The 14730-nt window shown below is 44.0% G+C and overlaps 1 protein-coding gene across 1 annotated transcript in view; it reads left to right on the forward strand.

Annotated features, from left to right (window-relative positions):
- The window catches only part of grip2b (glutamate receptor interacting protein 2b), a 77310-nt gene that overhangs the window by 45054 nt on the left and 17526 nt on the right, over positions 1-14730 (forward strand). Inside the window, exons 5-14 of the mRNA XM_056605498.1 lie at positions 678-764; positions 877-952; positions 1223-1368; positions 2188-2335; positions 4498-4667; positions 7101-7256; positions 8056-8208; positions 8528-8714; positions 10514-10659; positions 11620-11700. Of these exons, the coding sequence (XP_056461473.1) occupies positions 678-764; positions 877-952; positions 1223-1368; positions 2188-2335; positions 4498-4667; positions 7101-7256; positions 8056-8208; positions 8528-8714; positions 10514-10659; positions 11620-11700 (1350 nt within the window). The remainder of the gene's footprint in view (positions 1-677; positions 765-876; positions 953-1222; positions 1369-2187; positions 2336-4497; positions 4668-7100; positions 7257-8055; positions 8209-8527; positions 8715-10513; positions 10660-11619; positions 11701-14730) is intronic.

Here is a 14730-nt window from a genome sequence, read left to right on the forward strand (position 1 = left end):
AATAAAGCAAAGGAAAGAAACAAAATAACAAAAGTGTGTGGGTGGCAGATAAAGTTATGTCATTACGCCTTCCCAAATTTAGAGTTCAGTCGTGTTTGAAAAACAAAGTGTTGAACAGACGTAATCGGGTGGTTTGTAGCAGAGTAAAGAGTTGCAGGTGACAACAAGTTCACTAGGGGGCAACGTTAAACACAAAATGTAATCAGGCTCCATTGTGTTGCTGAATGAAGTTGTGCTTTTGTTGCCTCAATTGATCTGCCTCCCATGGCTCTGTCTTTCACACCTCATTAATACCTTATTCATTTTCAACACCCTTCTGGTTTTCTATCTGACCTCATCGCCTCTCCTCTCTCTTCCTCTCTGTCCTGCTCTCTCTCCTTTGCTCTCCCTTCCCCATCTCTCTCGCTCGCCCTCTGTCCCTCCCTCATCTACTCTCTCTCCCTCTCTAACACCCCTCTACTCCTCCCTATCTCTCTTTCTCTCTGTCCTCCCTCCTTCTCTTCTTCACCCAACCCCCCTCTGTCTCTCTCTCTCTCCCCCCATCCCTCCCTCCAATCCTTGCTCTCTCTGTATCTCCCTTTCACCCCCCCCCCCCCCCCCCCCCTCCCCTCACTCCCTGCCTCCCCCTATCTCTCTCCACATTTCGCTCGCTTCCTCTCCCTCTGTCTCTCTCCCAGCCCCAGACAGTTCTACGGGGCTGATCTCCAAGACGATAGACATCTGTTTAAATAAGGAAGGGAACAGCTTTGGATTGGTCCTCAGAGGTTAGAACAATGTGATGCTTCAGACTCATGTTCCCATGATGCCTTTCAATTTGGATTACACTTGATTGTGGGACAACAGTCATACCGGACATTGTTTTGCTTTTATCTGAAGGTGGTTCCCATGATGACTGGCATAAGTCCCGCCCCCTTGTGGTGACCTATGTAAGGCCAGGAGGCCCAGCAGACAGGTGATCACACACAAACACACACTCAACACTCGAAACAACTCTCTCTTTTTCTTAATATATTTTTTATATTTTATATTTTTGTGTGTGTGTATACGTGTGTGCCTGGTTGTATGTGTGTTTGTGTCTCTATCTATTTTTTTTGTATCTATGTGTGTGTGTGTGTGTGTGTGTGTGTGTGTGTGTGTGTGTGTGTGTGTGTGTGTGTGTGTGTGTGTGTGTGTGTGTGTGTGTGTGTGTGTGTGTGTGTGTGTGTGTGTGTGTGTGTGTCAGAGAGGGGACCCTGCGTCCTGGGGACCGTCTGCTGAACGTGGACGGGGTCCCGCTCCACACCTCCTCCCACTGTGAGGCCCTCAGCTTCCTGTCCCAGTGCGGTCATGAGGCGCTCTTCCAGATAGAGTACGATGTCGCCATCATGGGTGAGCAGTGAGCACTCAGTACTGCCTCCAGCTCCACGGGGAATCACCCCCCATCCCCCGCAGTGTTAATGCATTGCTCAGTCGGAACCGAACCCCTGACTCTGGCAGTGGTAATGCCTTGATCTACCAGTCGGAACCGAACCCCTCACCTTGGCTGTGGTAATGCCTTGATCTACCAGTGGGAATCAAACCCCTAACCTTGGCTGTGGTAATGCCTTGATCTACCAGTGGGAATCAAACCCCTAACCTTGGCTATGGTGATGCCTTGATCTACCAGTGGGAATCAAACCCCTAACCTTGGCTGTGGTAATGCCTTGATCTACCAGTGGGAATCAAACCCCTGACTCAGGCAGAATTCATAATATTAATAATACTAATAATATGTTTGTTTGTATAGCACTTTTCCAAAGCAGGTTACAAAGTTATTTAAAGATCAACAGAATAAAAACACCTAGCTAGAATGTGACAGCCAGTGCATACAAATACCAAAATAATACAGTATGTATAGGATAAAACCATAACACAGTGAAAGCCATTTTGTAAAGTTGCTTCTTAAGGAGCAATATAAAATGGGGGACAGACTCGGCTAGCCTGATCTCCTAATGCCATGCGCTACCAGTGGGACTTCAAAACCCTCACCATGGCAGTTTTACTGCCTCGCTCTATCAATGGGAATCCCAACCCTAACCTTTTAAAAACACCCGATCCTGCTAATATAGACAAGGGGTGTCTATATGCTGTGTGTAGGGTATTGCATTGTTGTTTCTATCGTGATAATAAATAATAAACATTTACACATTCACCTTCTCTACCAATCAGACACTGTGAACAATGCCTCCGGTCCGCTATTGGTGGAGATTGCCAAATCGCTCGGGGCAACGCTGGGCATCACTCTGACATCAGCCACTCACAGAAACAAGCAGGTCATCATCATCGACCGCATCAAGCCTGCCAGCGTGGTGGACAGGTAGGCCTACCCAGAGCAAGGTTACTGTCCACATGTTAGGTCAGTCGGTCCATATTTGTAGGTCATAAAACAATTATATAATCACGTTGTTTTACGCTTTAACGTAGCAAAGCCAGCGGCTACAGATGTAGCAGGGCGTTATTATTTAATTTACTTAGTATAGGACGCAAGTCTGCATTTAGCACAGAAACTGAATTTTGCGTCTGTCCAAATACGTTGATGTGCTTTGGGTAATATTGCGTAGGTAAGGTTAATCTATGTGTTCAAGGAACATAACTCACTTATGAGTGAATCCACAATTGATTTATTTTAGATTACAGAGGAAATAAGAAGCATATTTTCATCGATACAGCACAAGAAAGAAGCCACGTAAACAGCAAGGGTCCCAGCTTTGATCCCTGGGGAACCTCAATATTAACACTACATTGTTTTTATAGAAATACTCCTGAAATGCCTGGTACAATCCATTGCTCGATGTGCATGTAAACAAGAAAACTAAGTATTCCCAATAGCCATGGTTGGTGAGAGTAGTAAAAACGTTTTAGTCGGTAACTGTATGAAAAATGGAGGAAAATAAGATGGAAGATAAATGGTGTTATGGCAGCAGGGCCTGAAGTGGTAGAGATGGAGGGAGACTCTTCACTCCTACCTGCTCAAGATGAACTGTGTGCTGCCTTGTATTGGTCGGCATTGCGGAGTGTGGATGCATTTAACAAGTGAAGTGCTCTGTCTCTGAGTGACGCTATATGGGAGGAAAGTACATTTGAGTGGAGCCAGCATGGTTCTGCGAGAGCGACCAAGAGAAGATTGGTGAGAAAGAGCCAGTTTAAGTGTTCTTGAATGAAATGAGATATAGAGGTGTGTATAATCTATAAACCCAACCATCCATATCTAGGAACACATATTTCCAAAAGGAAAGACACACAAAGAGGAGATCTTTGTAACGGTGGACATATAGATACCTACATAGAATAGAACAGAATACCATATAGTAAAATAGAATGGGTATGGTGTCTCCGAGCTGTAGAATATGATATAGTAGAATAAAATAGAATAGAGTAGAATACAGAGGAAAATGAATGGGAAGTGTCTCAAAGGTGTAGAGTAGAATCAAGTATAACATCATTTAATCAGGTAGAATACAGAGGAACGTGAATGAATTGCATCTCCCAGGTTCGAATAGAATAAAGTAGAAAACAATATAATTCAGTAGAATACAGAGGAACATGAACGTATGCTGTCCACCAGGTGTAGAATAGAATACAGTTAATAGACTATAACCCAGTAGAATACGGTCGACCATTGACAGTGTGCTGTGTAGAGTAGACTACAGTATGGACTATAACCCAGTAGAATACAGAGGAACATGAACGTATGCTGTCCACCAGGTGTAGAATAGAATACAGTTAATAGACTATAACCCAGTAGAGTACGGAGGACCATTGATGGTGTGCTTTGTCCCAGGTGTAGAGTAGAATACAGTATGGACTATAACCCAGTAGAGTACGGAGGACTATTGAAGGCGTGCTGTGTCCCAGGTAGAATACAGTATGGACTATAACCCAGTAGAGTACGGAGGACAATTGAAGGCGTGCTGTGTCCCAGGTAGAATACAGTATGGACTATAACCCAGTAGAGTACGGAGGACCATTGAAGGCGTGCTGTGTCCCAGGTAGAATACAGTATGCACTATAACCCAGTAGAGTACGGAGGACCATTGAAGGCGTGCTGTGTCCCAGGTAGAATACAGTATGGACTATAACCCAGTAGAGTACGGAGGACCATTGAAGGCGTGCTGTGTCCCAGGTAGAATACAGTATGCACTATAACCCAGTAGAGTACGGAGGACCATTGAAGGCGTGCTGTGTCCCAGGTAGAATACAGTATGGACTATAACCCAGTAGAGTACGGAGGACCATTGAAGGCGTGCTATGTCCCAGGTGTAGAGTAGACTACAGTATGGACTATAACCCAGTAGAGTACGGAGGACCATTGAAGGCGTGCTGTGTCCCAGGTGTAGAGTAGAATACAGTATGGACTATAACCCAGTAGAGTACGGAGGACCATTGAAGGCGTGCTGTGTCCCAGGTGTAGAGTAGAATACAGTATGGACTATAACCCAGTAGAATAGGGCCGACCATTGAAGGTGTGCTGTGTCCCAGGTGCGGGGCGCTCCATGTGGGGGACCACCTGCTGTCCATCGATGGGACGTCTACAGAGCACTGCTCTGTGCTGGAGGCCACCCAGCTGCTGGCCTCCACCTCTGAGCTGGTCAAACTGGAGGTGCTCCCCGCCCACCACTCCCGCCTCGCCGGGAAACACAACGACACTGGTGGGTGTGTGTGTGTGTGTGTGTGTGTGTGTGTGTGTGTGTGTGTGTGTGTGTGTGTGTGTGTGTGTGTGTGTGTGTGTGTGTGTGTGTGTGTGTGTGTGTGTGTGTGTGTGTGTGTGTGTATCATTGCAGAATATCATATTAAAACTATAACTATCTTATTTAATAATTATCTAAAAAAAAAAACGGATTATCCATCGTTATCTGGACTTTGCAGTGGGGAATATAGACATGATTTACTATATTTTAGCCAATGTTTTATGAGTGACGTGCGGACAACAACGTTGGCAAGGATGGCATCAATATCTGCTTTTGTGGGTGGATGCTGGTCCACATTTATACTGCACGGTATGTGTGTGTGTGTGTGTGTGTGTGTGTGTGTGTGTGTGTGTGTGTGTGTGTGTGTGTGTGTGTGTGTGTGTGTGTGTGTGTGTGTGTGTGTGTGTGTGTGTGTGTGTGTGTGTGTGTGTTCGGTGTGTCTGTGTGTGTGTGCGTGTGCATGTGTATGTTTCTTTTGTTGTTGAGTGAGAGATGAGAGAGAGAGCAGCAGGAAGAGCCAACTCCAGCAACATTCTTCTAATCCTGGTTTTATGTTCTCAGAGCATGACGAGCGTACACACGTTAAACACACACCTAACCACAGTAAACACAACACACGCTAAACAAACACCAAACACACACAAAACACACGCACAGCGTGCTTACACAACACACTCAAATCTCAAAGATCACACATACCCAGCATACACACATCACATATTAAGTATCTAGCGAAGAGCTACTTATATGCATGCACACACACACACACACACACACACACACACACACACACACACACACACACACACACACACACACACACACACACACACACACACACACACACACACACACACATTTTGTATTTCAGAATATTGCAGTTTTGAGGCTGGTTAAGAAGGATGAGAACATTGGATTAGAGAGAGAGAGAGATCGAGAGAGAGAAAGAGAGAGAGAGAGAGAGAGATCGAGAGAGAGAGAGAGAAAGAGAGAGAGAGAGCGAGCGAGCGAGAGAGAGGGGGGGAGGGAAATTAGAGCGTGTGAGTGGATAAGAGTGCAGTGTCGAACTGAGGAGAGAGGGAGGAGGAGGAGGAGGAGGTAGAGGAAGGGATTGAGGAAGGGAAAATGTTAAGGCGGGTTTGGAGCTGCTAGTCTGAAAAGGATGGATGAAAGAGAGAAAGGAGGAGAGAGAGAGAGAGTGAGAGAGAGAAAACCGAGAGCGAGAAGAGGATGACAGGTAGTTGTAGTCTCTTTAAAGCCAAAATAGCTTCCAGCTCTTCCTCCTTTATCTGTCCTGTCTTCCTTTCATTCTCATTTCACCCCCCTCTCAACTTCTCTTCTCCTCCCCTTCATTGCCACAGAAAGATGATAAATTATTAATTAATGAATACATTTACTGTCAGATTCATTTATGTGGTTATGAAGAAATGTGTGTGTCTGTGGATTTTAATTGATCATCAATGACTCACAGATCGGGATTGTAAGTTTATATTTAACTTTTACTTGTATAGAGAGTGGCGAAGTTTCGCCCCTTACGGTAGACCCCATGGACCTATGAGATCGTAAAATATGAATGATTTTCAATGGAGAGAAAGTAATTATTTTCTGGACCCTGTCATTATATGCGCTGGATTACACATATGTTGTTTGTGGATTCAAATGATAATTTTTCATGCAAAGAAAACTAAAATATTTCACAAAGAAGTTTGATAATGTTAAGTTTTGTGTGAGGCCGAGTTGTGAACTACAGCTCTTCGCTGCGCTTGACGCGAATGATATACGTCACCACCCGCACTTGGAACTCCGGTACAGACATGGCGATCTCCCTGCTCCACTTCACCGCTTTTCTCCAAAGGGAGGATAGAAGCAGTGAAAGAGGTGAAAACCATTATGAGTCGGGGCATGTGGAGAGTTTCAGTTAAGCCGATGGGGAGAATGTCAGTCTGTCCACGCCAGTCGCAGGGAGCGTGACGTCACATACGAGACATGTAGTCTTTCTCATTGTGTTTTCTCTACAGCCCTTAACTGAACCACTGCACAATAAACGGTCCACCGGGGCATGTAAAGAATAGGACCAGAAAATAATTACTTTCTCTCCATTGAAACCCATTTATTTTCTGTTTTCTTGTGTCTACCAGAAGGGGCGGGACTTCGCACTCTATTACTCCAGGATTAGTAAAAAACGAAAACACATCTGCTTACGTCGTGTGTGTGTGTGTGTGTGTGTGTGTGTGTGTGTGTGTGTGTGTGTGTGTGTGTGTGTGTGTGTGTGTGTGTGTGTGTGTGTGTGTGTGTGTGTGTGTGTGTGTGTGTGTGTTCATGTGTGCTTGTGTTTGTGTGCGCGCGCGTGTGTGTGCGTGTGCGTGTGTTTGTGTGCATGTGTTTGTGTTTTAGTGAAGGTCCAAAAGTCGGACCACCCCCACTCCTGGGATGCCTGTCTGACCTTCGGCCAAACCCCCAACTCCACCCTCTGTAACACAAGCTCCGCCCTCCACAAGTGCTGGACCGCCTCCAACAACAACACCATCAGCAGCCTGGACTACTGCAAATGTAATCACTGCTTGACGTCATAATGATGTCACAATGACGACATAACGAAGGCAGGGTCATCATGTCCTGATGAAGGCATTATGATGTTGTGGCCATGACATAATGATTCCTGATGGTGCCATGCTGTCATGATGATGTCATGATAAGCGCATGATGACATCATAACGTTGACGGTAGTATGTCTTAATGAGGACATGAGGACATGAGACCACGTGGACGACAAAATGGCAAGGGTGTCATTGTTACGGCATGATTATGTCATGAGGATATTGTCATGAGGATGTCATTATGTGTACCATCAGATCTCCAACGAAATCGAGATACAAAGATCACTGGATAAAGCTGTGAGCGAGCATACTAATGCTAAAAGAGATCACCTTTAGCATTAGGAAGCTAACACAGTGAATGTGACGTTGCAGAACTGCACCAAAAGGCACCCAAATCTGACTAATTTTATGAAAGGGAAAGCATACAGACATAGCATAACCACGGCATCAACACAACACAGTGAAAGGGTGAATTTATATGATAGCTCTTTCTACATCTTATCTTTCACATTTTTTCCATCAGTGATGTCTTATTTCTGCAGCTGTCTATTGATATGCTTTGATGAAAGGCTATTTTTACTCATTCAGCGGTTTAGGCATATATTAATAATGTCCTGGTTCCACAAACGGTGCTGTTCATCAAAGTATTTTCATAATTTTCAACAGCCTCTCCCTCTCCCAATATCCCACTGTTACTCTCTCTCTCTCCTCCTTCCCTCTATCTCCCTCTCTCTCTCTCTCTCTCTCTCTAGCTCTGGTCTCTGCTAGTTTCTCTCCAAGCTCGACCTCCACGTCCGGCCCGAGCAGTCAGAGCTCCAGCACACTGCCCAGGACTACAGTTCCCATGAGCCCCCGAAACTCGCTGCTGAAACGACGACAGAGGAAGAAGGAGCACAAGAGCTCCTGTAAGCCCAACGCTCACTCAAACCCTATTATAAGGATTATTTCTACCTTATAATGATGTGATGCATAGTATTGTTTTATAAGTTATGTATATGAAACATAAGCAACTGATATTAAAGGTACTCATATAAGTATTAGTAGTACTGCTATTTTTACAAATACATTTATTCATAAAATTGTACAGTGTGTGTGTGTGTGTGTGTGTGTGTGTGTGTGTGTGTGTGTGTGTGTGTGTGTGTGTGTGTGTGTGTGTGTGTGAATATGTGTGTGTGTCTCTCTCTATTCATCTCCCATGTTCTCCCCCTCCCTCTCCCCCTCCAGTGTCCCTGGCCTCCAGCTCGGTGGGCCCGGGGGGGCAGGTGGTCCACGTGGAGACGGGGGAGGTGGTCCTGATGGGGGACCCCCTCAACGGCTTCGGGGTCCAGCTGCAGGGGGGCATCTTCGCTACGGAAACGCTCTCGGCCCCCCCGCTCATACGCTTCATAGAGCCAGACAGCCCCGCGGAGAGGTACACACAACCTCTCACACACACACACACACACACACACACAGGTGCAGACGCACTCATACTCTATTTACACACAAATGTACGCACACACACAAACACACAAACACACATACACACACACACTCTCACACAATGAACGACACCGCAGGGAGAATATTGACAGAGCTCTGATGGTTATCTTATCCTTGTGAATTATACAAGGACAATTAAACCAGCTGTGTGCAGGTGTTTGTGTGTGTGTGCAGGTGTTTGTGTGTGAATGTGTGTTTGTGTGCTGCGTATAATGTAATGGGAAGTGTGTGTGGGCAATCTGTGTCCTAACGAGAATGATGTGTAGGATGCATCTGTTTTTTCTGTGTGTGATATAATGAAGAGTGCATGCATGTTTTAAGTGTGCATGTGTCTCTGCACGCATGTGTATGTGTGCATGTGTTTCACTGCTTTAGCCATGGTCCAAAGTGTTGTGTGTGTGTGTGTGTGTGTGTGTGTGTGTGTGTGTGTGTGTGTGTGTGTGTGTGTGTGTGTGTGTGTGTGTGTGTGTGTGTGTGTGTGTGTGTGTGTGTGTGTGTGTGTGTGTGTGTCGGTCTCATAGTGTTAGCCGCGGTGCTAAGTGCTGTGTCTCTGTAGCCTGCAGCTGCACTCTGTCCTCCATTAGTGCCCACGCTAACAACGCTAATTAGTTTCTCCCACACGATGGTGTAGGGTGGGGGGGGGTGGTGAGCAGCCTCCTGATGGAATTTAAATAAGCCCCTTAACTCTTCCACAACCCCCCCATCCGCACGCGCACACACACTTACCCTGGCTTCCCCAAATACCAGATACTGCTCTTTAAACTCACTCAGACACAGTTGTTCTGAAAAGAGGTGCTGCTTCGTGTAATAACACTGCAGGATAGATGGATAGCGAGAGAGAGTGATTGGAGACGGAGAGGAATATAGTAAGAAAGAGATGGAAAAAAGAGAGAGAGAAGGAGCGACAGACAGACAGAGGGAGAGAGAGTGCGATAGAGAGAACCAGAGAGACAGAAAGACAGAGAGAGAGAGAGAGAGAGGTCCACTTCATCTACAGATCGTAATGATGAAGTCTGACAAGACATTAATGCAGCCCCATCAACCCATTAACTCACACACAAGTGGAGGTGTGTGTGTGTGTGTGTGTGTGTGTGTGTGTGTGTGTGTGTGTGTGTGTGTGTGTGTGTGTGTGTGTGTGTGTGTGTGTAAGATTAAGACTTGTTGCTGAGCAATGAACTGCATAATTGGTATGTGTATAAGGGTGTGTGTGTGTGTGTGTGTGTGTGTGTGTGTGTGTGTGTGTTTAATTTGGAACAAAAACACACACACGCAGTTTACTCAGTGGCAAAAGAAACGTGCATGTCAGAGTATGCCAGTTTAGATTAGATCAGTGTGTGTGTGTGTGTGTGTGTGTGTGTGTGTGTGTGTGTGTGTGTGTGTGTGTGTTGCGTATGAACAAGAATAATCAAAGGAGAAATAAGTAACCTGTGGTGATATCTTTCAGAAAATACATGTCTTAATGAATGTAATGGAAAGATATTAACTATAGTACAAACATTATTAAAAGGCCCCAATTCACCCTATAGAGATGTACATTAGATTTACCTTTGTGACATCACGAGCGGGAGGTTCCACCCAGATGTATGATGGATTGATCTCCCAATCATACATCTGGGTGGACACATGTAATGTTACCTGCCAGTCAAACAAGGGGCCTTTTAACCACACAAGACCAACTTTATGTTGTCTTTTGGTGACTAACGAGTACCATGGTTGCACTTCCGGTAGGTGTGGCCTCCTACAGGTGGGGGACCGCCTCCTGTCAATCAACGGGATTGCAACAGAGGACGGAACGTTGGAGGAAGCCAATCAGCTGCTCCGAGACGCGGCACTGACCAATCGGGTGGCCCTGGAGATAGAGTTCGACGTGGCAGGTGGGAGTTGCTTTTCAAACAAAATGAGAAATTCTCAACTGTTCTCTTCCAACACTATTCTTTTTTTTTTTTTTTTAAATGTCGACTTCCTCTTTTTCCCTTGTCTTCAACCCACCTTTCCTTCTGAGAAAGAGAAATAGTAAACATGTTCAACTGTTTTAGTTTGGTTTAACAAGAGAGAGAGAGAACGAGAGAGAAAAAAATCAAAAACAATCAAAACAACCAGAAGCAGAGCAATACTGATTATTAAAAGGCTGCCATTTTGGTGCTCCTATTTTATCCTCATGTGTGAGGGTGATTAGTCCTTACAAGCTACTTGTGGCATCACAAGGGACAGTACCTTCTAATGCTAATGCCTGCTCAACGTGCTATGCTTGTGGTGATTTGCTCATGCTAACTCCAATCATTTTACTAGCGGATTTATCAATGCTATACCATTAGTGACGTGCTAATATTAGCTCCAAATTGACATACCAGTAAGTTAGTTGCTAATGCTAGATCTACTGGCTATACAAGTACTTAGGTGCTAATGATGGCTCTAAAGGTTATGCTTGTGGTGATGGGTTGACATGCTAATGCTAAGTCTTACTATACGTCTCTCAGTTGGGGGCCTGATGTTAAGTAGATGCTGCCATCACACTGGAGCCCTGGCTGTCAGCTACATGAAGCTAAACTAAACCCGAGGCTTAAATTAAATACAAGAAAATAAAGGAACAAAGTGGGAAGATTAGTTTTACCGCACAAATGATGGGGTAAAATTTAGGCACTAGCAGAATTAGTTTTAAAAGCAAATAAAACAAAACCATTTATTTGAAGGGATTAGGCTACCGCTGTGTTTGCATGAGCGGCATCAAAACTAAGTACAAAGCAATAAGTATAACAGAATGTTTCTCCTGTGTCTGTCCATATATCACTTTGTATATATAATGTGTGTATGTAAATGTGTGTTTGTTTGTATAGAGTCTGTGGTGCCTAGCAGCGGTACTTTCCATGTTAAGCTACCCAAGAAAAGAGGAGTGGAGCTGGGCCTCACAATAAGTGGTAAAACACCATACACCACGCACGCACACACGCACATACAGAGACACACACACACACACACACACACACACACACACACACACACACACACACACACACACACACACACACACACACACACACACACACACACACACACACACACACACTGTTGGCTATATATACAACCATAAAACATTAACATTTCAACTCATCCTGCCAACATCTGCAGGCTCTTACTTTGAAAGATGGAGACAGATTCCTGACAAAAGCTTTTTTTTTTGTAAATGCAGAGCCATACTTAGGATAGTCAGACAGCATCAGAAGTCTATTAATATGATTCAGTTCAGTCAGCATGTTATTTTTATAAACCACACAAACAGCCGAATATTGTCATCCATGTATACCATCCAAAGAAATAAAAGCATGCGCTCAGAGTAGAGAGACCCTTTAAGAAGGGTAGTATTTTAAGTTATGGAGCTATACTAGTATGAACAGGTTGACCGAACGTGGTACACACGCTCATGGAAAACTGTCGTATTTTTGCCTTAAAAACTATCTTCAAACAACCAGAACAAAACTTTTATGGTATCATTTATATTTGTTGAATTAACTCAAATCCATTATCTCATTAGGGGGATTTTGGTTGGAAACATTCCATCGACAAAAACCCAAACACCCTCGTTTCGTAATGAGTAGTAGTACCATGGCGTCCCCTAGTGGATGTATTTGGTAGTTGACTGAGGATCCGTTATAACGGCACGTCAATAGCCCTTCAGTTAAACAAGGGTTGGGTAATGTATTGTATACACCACGGTCTGGGACAGTGCAATATAATAAATATAACAGCGTATAGTACAGCATTTCAATGCAGTATCTAAATAAAAAGTTACACGCACACACCCCAAAACATGTAGGCCTACTTCCCATTTCTCTCCGAAGTCAGGCTTTGATTCAGGAAGTCCAATATTGAAGAAACAATGACATGTCATTGCTTCAGAACCAAGTTTCCAAATCATTCCGATTTTATCCCCAGGACAAATCAAAGTGACATTCCTGCAACTAAAATAAAATCCTCTACAAACCCAGCAAATCAGAGAAATAAAGTCTGCATTTCTAGGAAAAAATCAAGAGAAAGTTGCTTGGTCTAAGAATTTTCTACAAGCTCAAATGTGGACCAGTATATTGTTGATGGTGCATTGTGTATAATCAAGTGCCATCTAGCAAATGTTTGCTAGATGTTTGCAGAGAACTATATACAGTATGTGTACACTGAATAGCTTTGCAGAGGACTATATACAATATGCACAAGGAAGGCCTGGTCCCACCATAGGTTTGCAGAGAACTATATACAGTACACTTGAAAGGGGTGGGGGGAGGTTGTGAGGGTCTGCAACCAGTGTCCATCTCAAGGGAAATACATATAGGCTAGTGGAATAAATAGAAGTTGCTTACCTCTAGCATGGCAAGCTTCACACAGTTGTTCATATGCACTCTTGCTCGCTTGTGTTTTTTTTATCCGTTCTGACAGATGTTTCAGGCCTGTCAACCCTGTCTGTGTCCACGAACTATCACGCGCACTTGTTTTAAAAAAGTATACAAGGAAAGCAAAAAATTGCATTGGCATACCCACAGCTAGTTAGCCAAGCCTGAACCATACTCTGGAAAAACTTCTCTTGTAGGCTCTATCCTTTTCTCTTGCTTGTTGGCTTATGTTCACTTCTGGCTTTTCTGCTCCGAGTTCTTTTACTTGCAATTTTTCTGCAAATGTTCTTCTTTCGAAGGGATTCATAAGCAAAGACTTAACTGAAATTGGGGCTAGCTGAACTCACAGGGAAACAGTGGTAGCAATACTCAAAGTCGCCATCTTGCTGATCACTGAGGTAATGGCAAATCCGCGGTTACGCGCAGTGGACGGTGCACTGCGCTTGGGGCTATATCTTGAGCGCCCCAAAGCCATACAATTCGACGACGCTGATTGGCGAAATTATGTACTTTTCTGCCTAGCAACGAGGGAACCATTGGCTAATAATTCAGGCATGTGGGGCTGATCGAAAAGCGCCCCACGGAAGACATCTACTTCACCAAAATGAACGTTGAACATCTAAGTGAAGTAAGATTTAATTATGGGGGATTCTAAAGATATTGTAAAGTAAATGCATTATTCCAATGCAATTAAAATAGATTAATTCTCAAAATGAGAAGATTATTAAAAAAATATATAGATAAATGTATTTAAAAAAGAAAAGATGGCCGGTCGGCGGGAGGGCGGCGCCCCAGCGCCCTCTATAGGCGAGCCGCCACTGCAAAACAGACTTGCAGAAGTGGAATATGTAATTTTCCAAAGTATGTTTTAATTAGTGTGTAATCCGATGAAAATAATGGTGACTTTGTAACCTGACAGAGACCCCTTATATCTGAATAGGGAGCCTGTCCTCTTCCACCGAGCCCACTATTTCTGCGAACCTCATTTCGGCTCCAATTTCAAGCACGTATGATATTATGTAGCCCTGCCTTGTCTTACATTTAGTGTTTGATATGTATGACAAAGATAGATACCATATTGTGAATTGGTCTATTTGATTTATTCGCAGGGTATAGCAGTCAAATTTTTCATGGTGCGACTACAATTTGTTATTTTCTCACAAAAAAGAATTCACAGCATAATAAATCCTATTGAATTATATGAATTATATGTTAAATTACGTTTTGTCAAAACTATGACCTGTAGTCCTACAGACCAAAGAACATTTGTAAGATTAATTAATCCATCAGGGATACTCATTACTTGACTTCTCGAGGCAGTCGTAGGCATTGACACAAGCAGGCCAGTAGAGGCCCCCGTAGTCTTTGAAAGGGATGGCTGGACTAACCCTCTGTCTAAATGGCTATGGGCTGGTGGGAGTATTCAGTTGGTTGCACTTTGCACCCTCACCACTAGATGTTTCCAAGTCCATCACACTGGGCCTCCAATTAAATGAGGATTGTGACGATTGCACGATACACATTTTCTTTACACTTTTCTATTATGCAAAAAAAATATCCACCTTC

The sequence above is a fragment of the Gadus chalcogrammus genome, chromosome 13 (assembly GCF_026213295.1).
Source record: "Gadus chalcogrammus isolate NIFS_2021 chromosome 13, NIFS_Gcha_1.0, whole genome shotgun sequence".
Classification (NCBI taxonomy): domain Eukaryota; kingdom Metazoa; phylum Chordata; class Actinopteri; order Gadiformes; family Gadidae; genus Gadus; species Gadus chalcogrammus.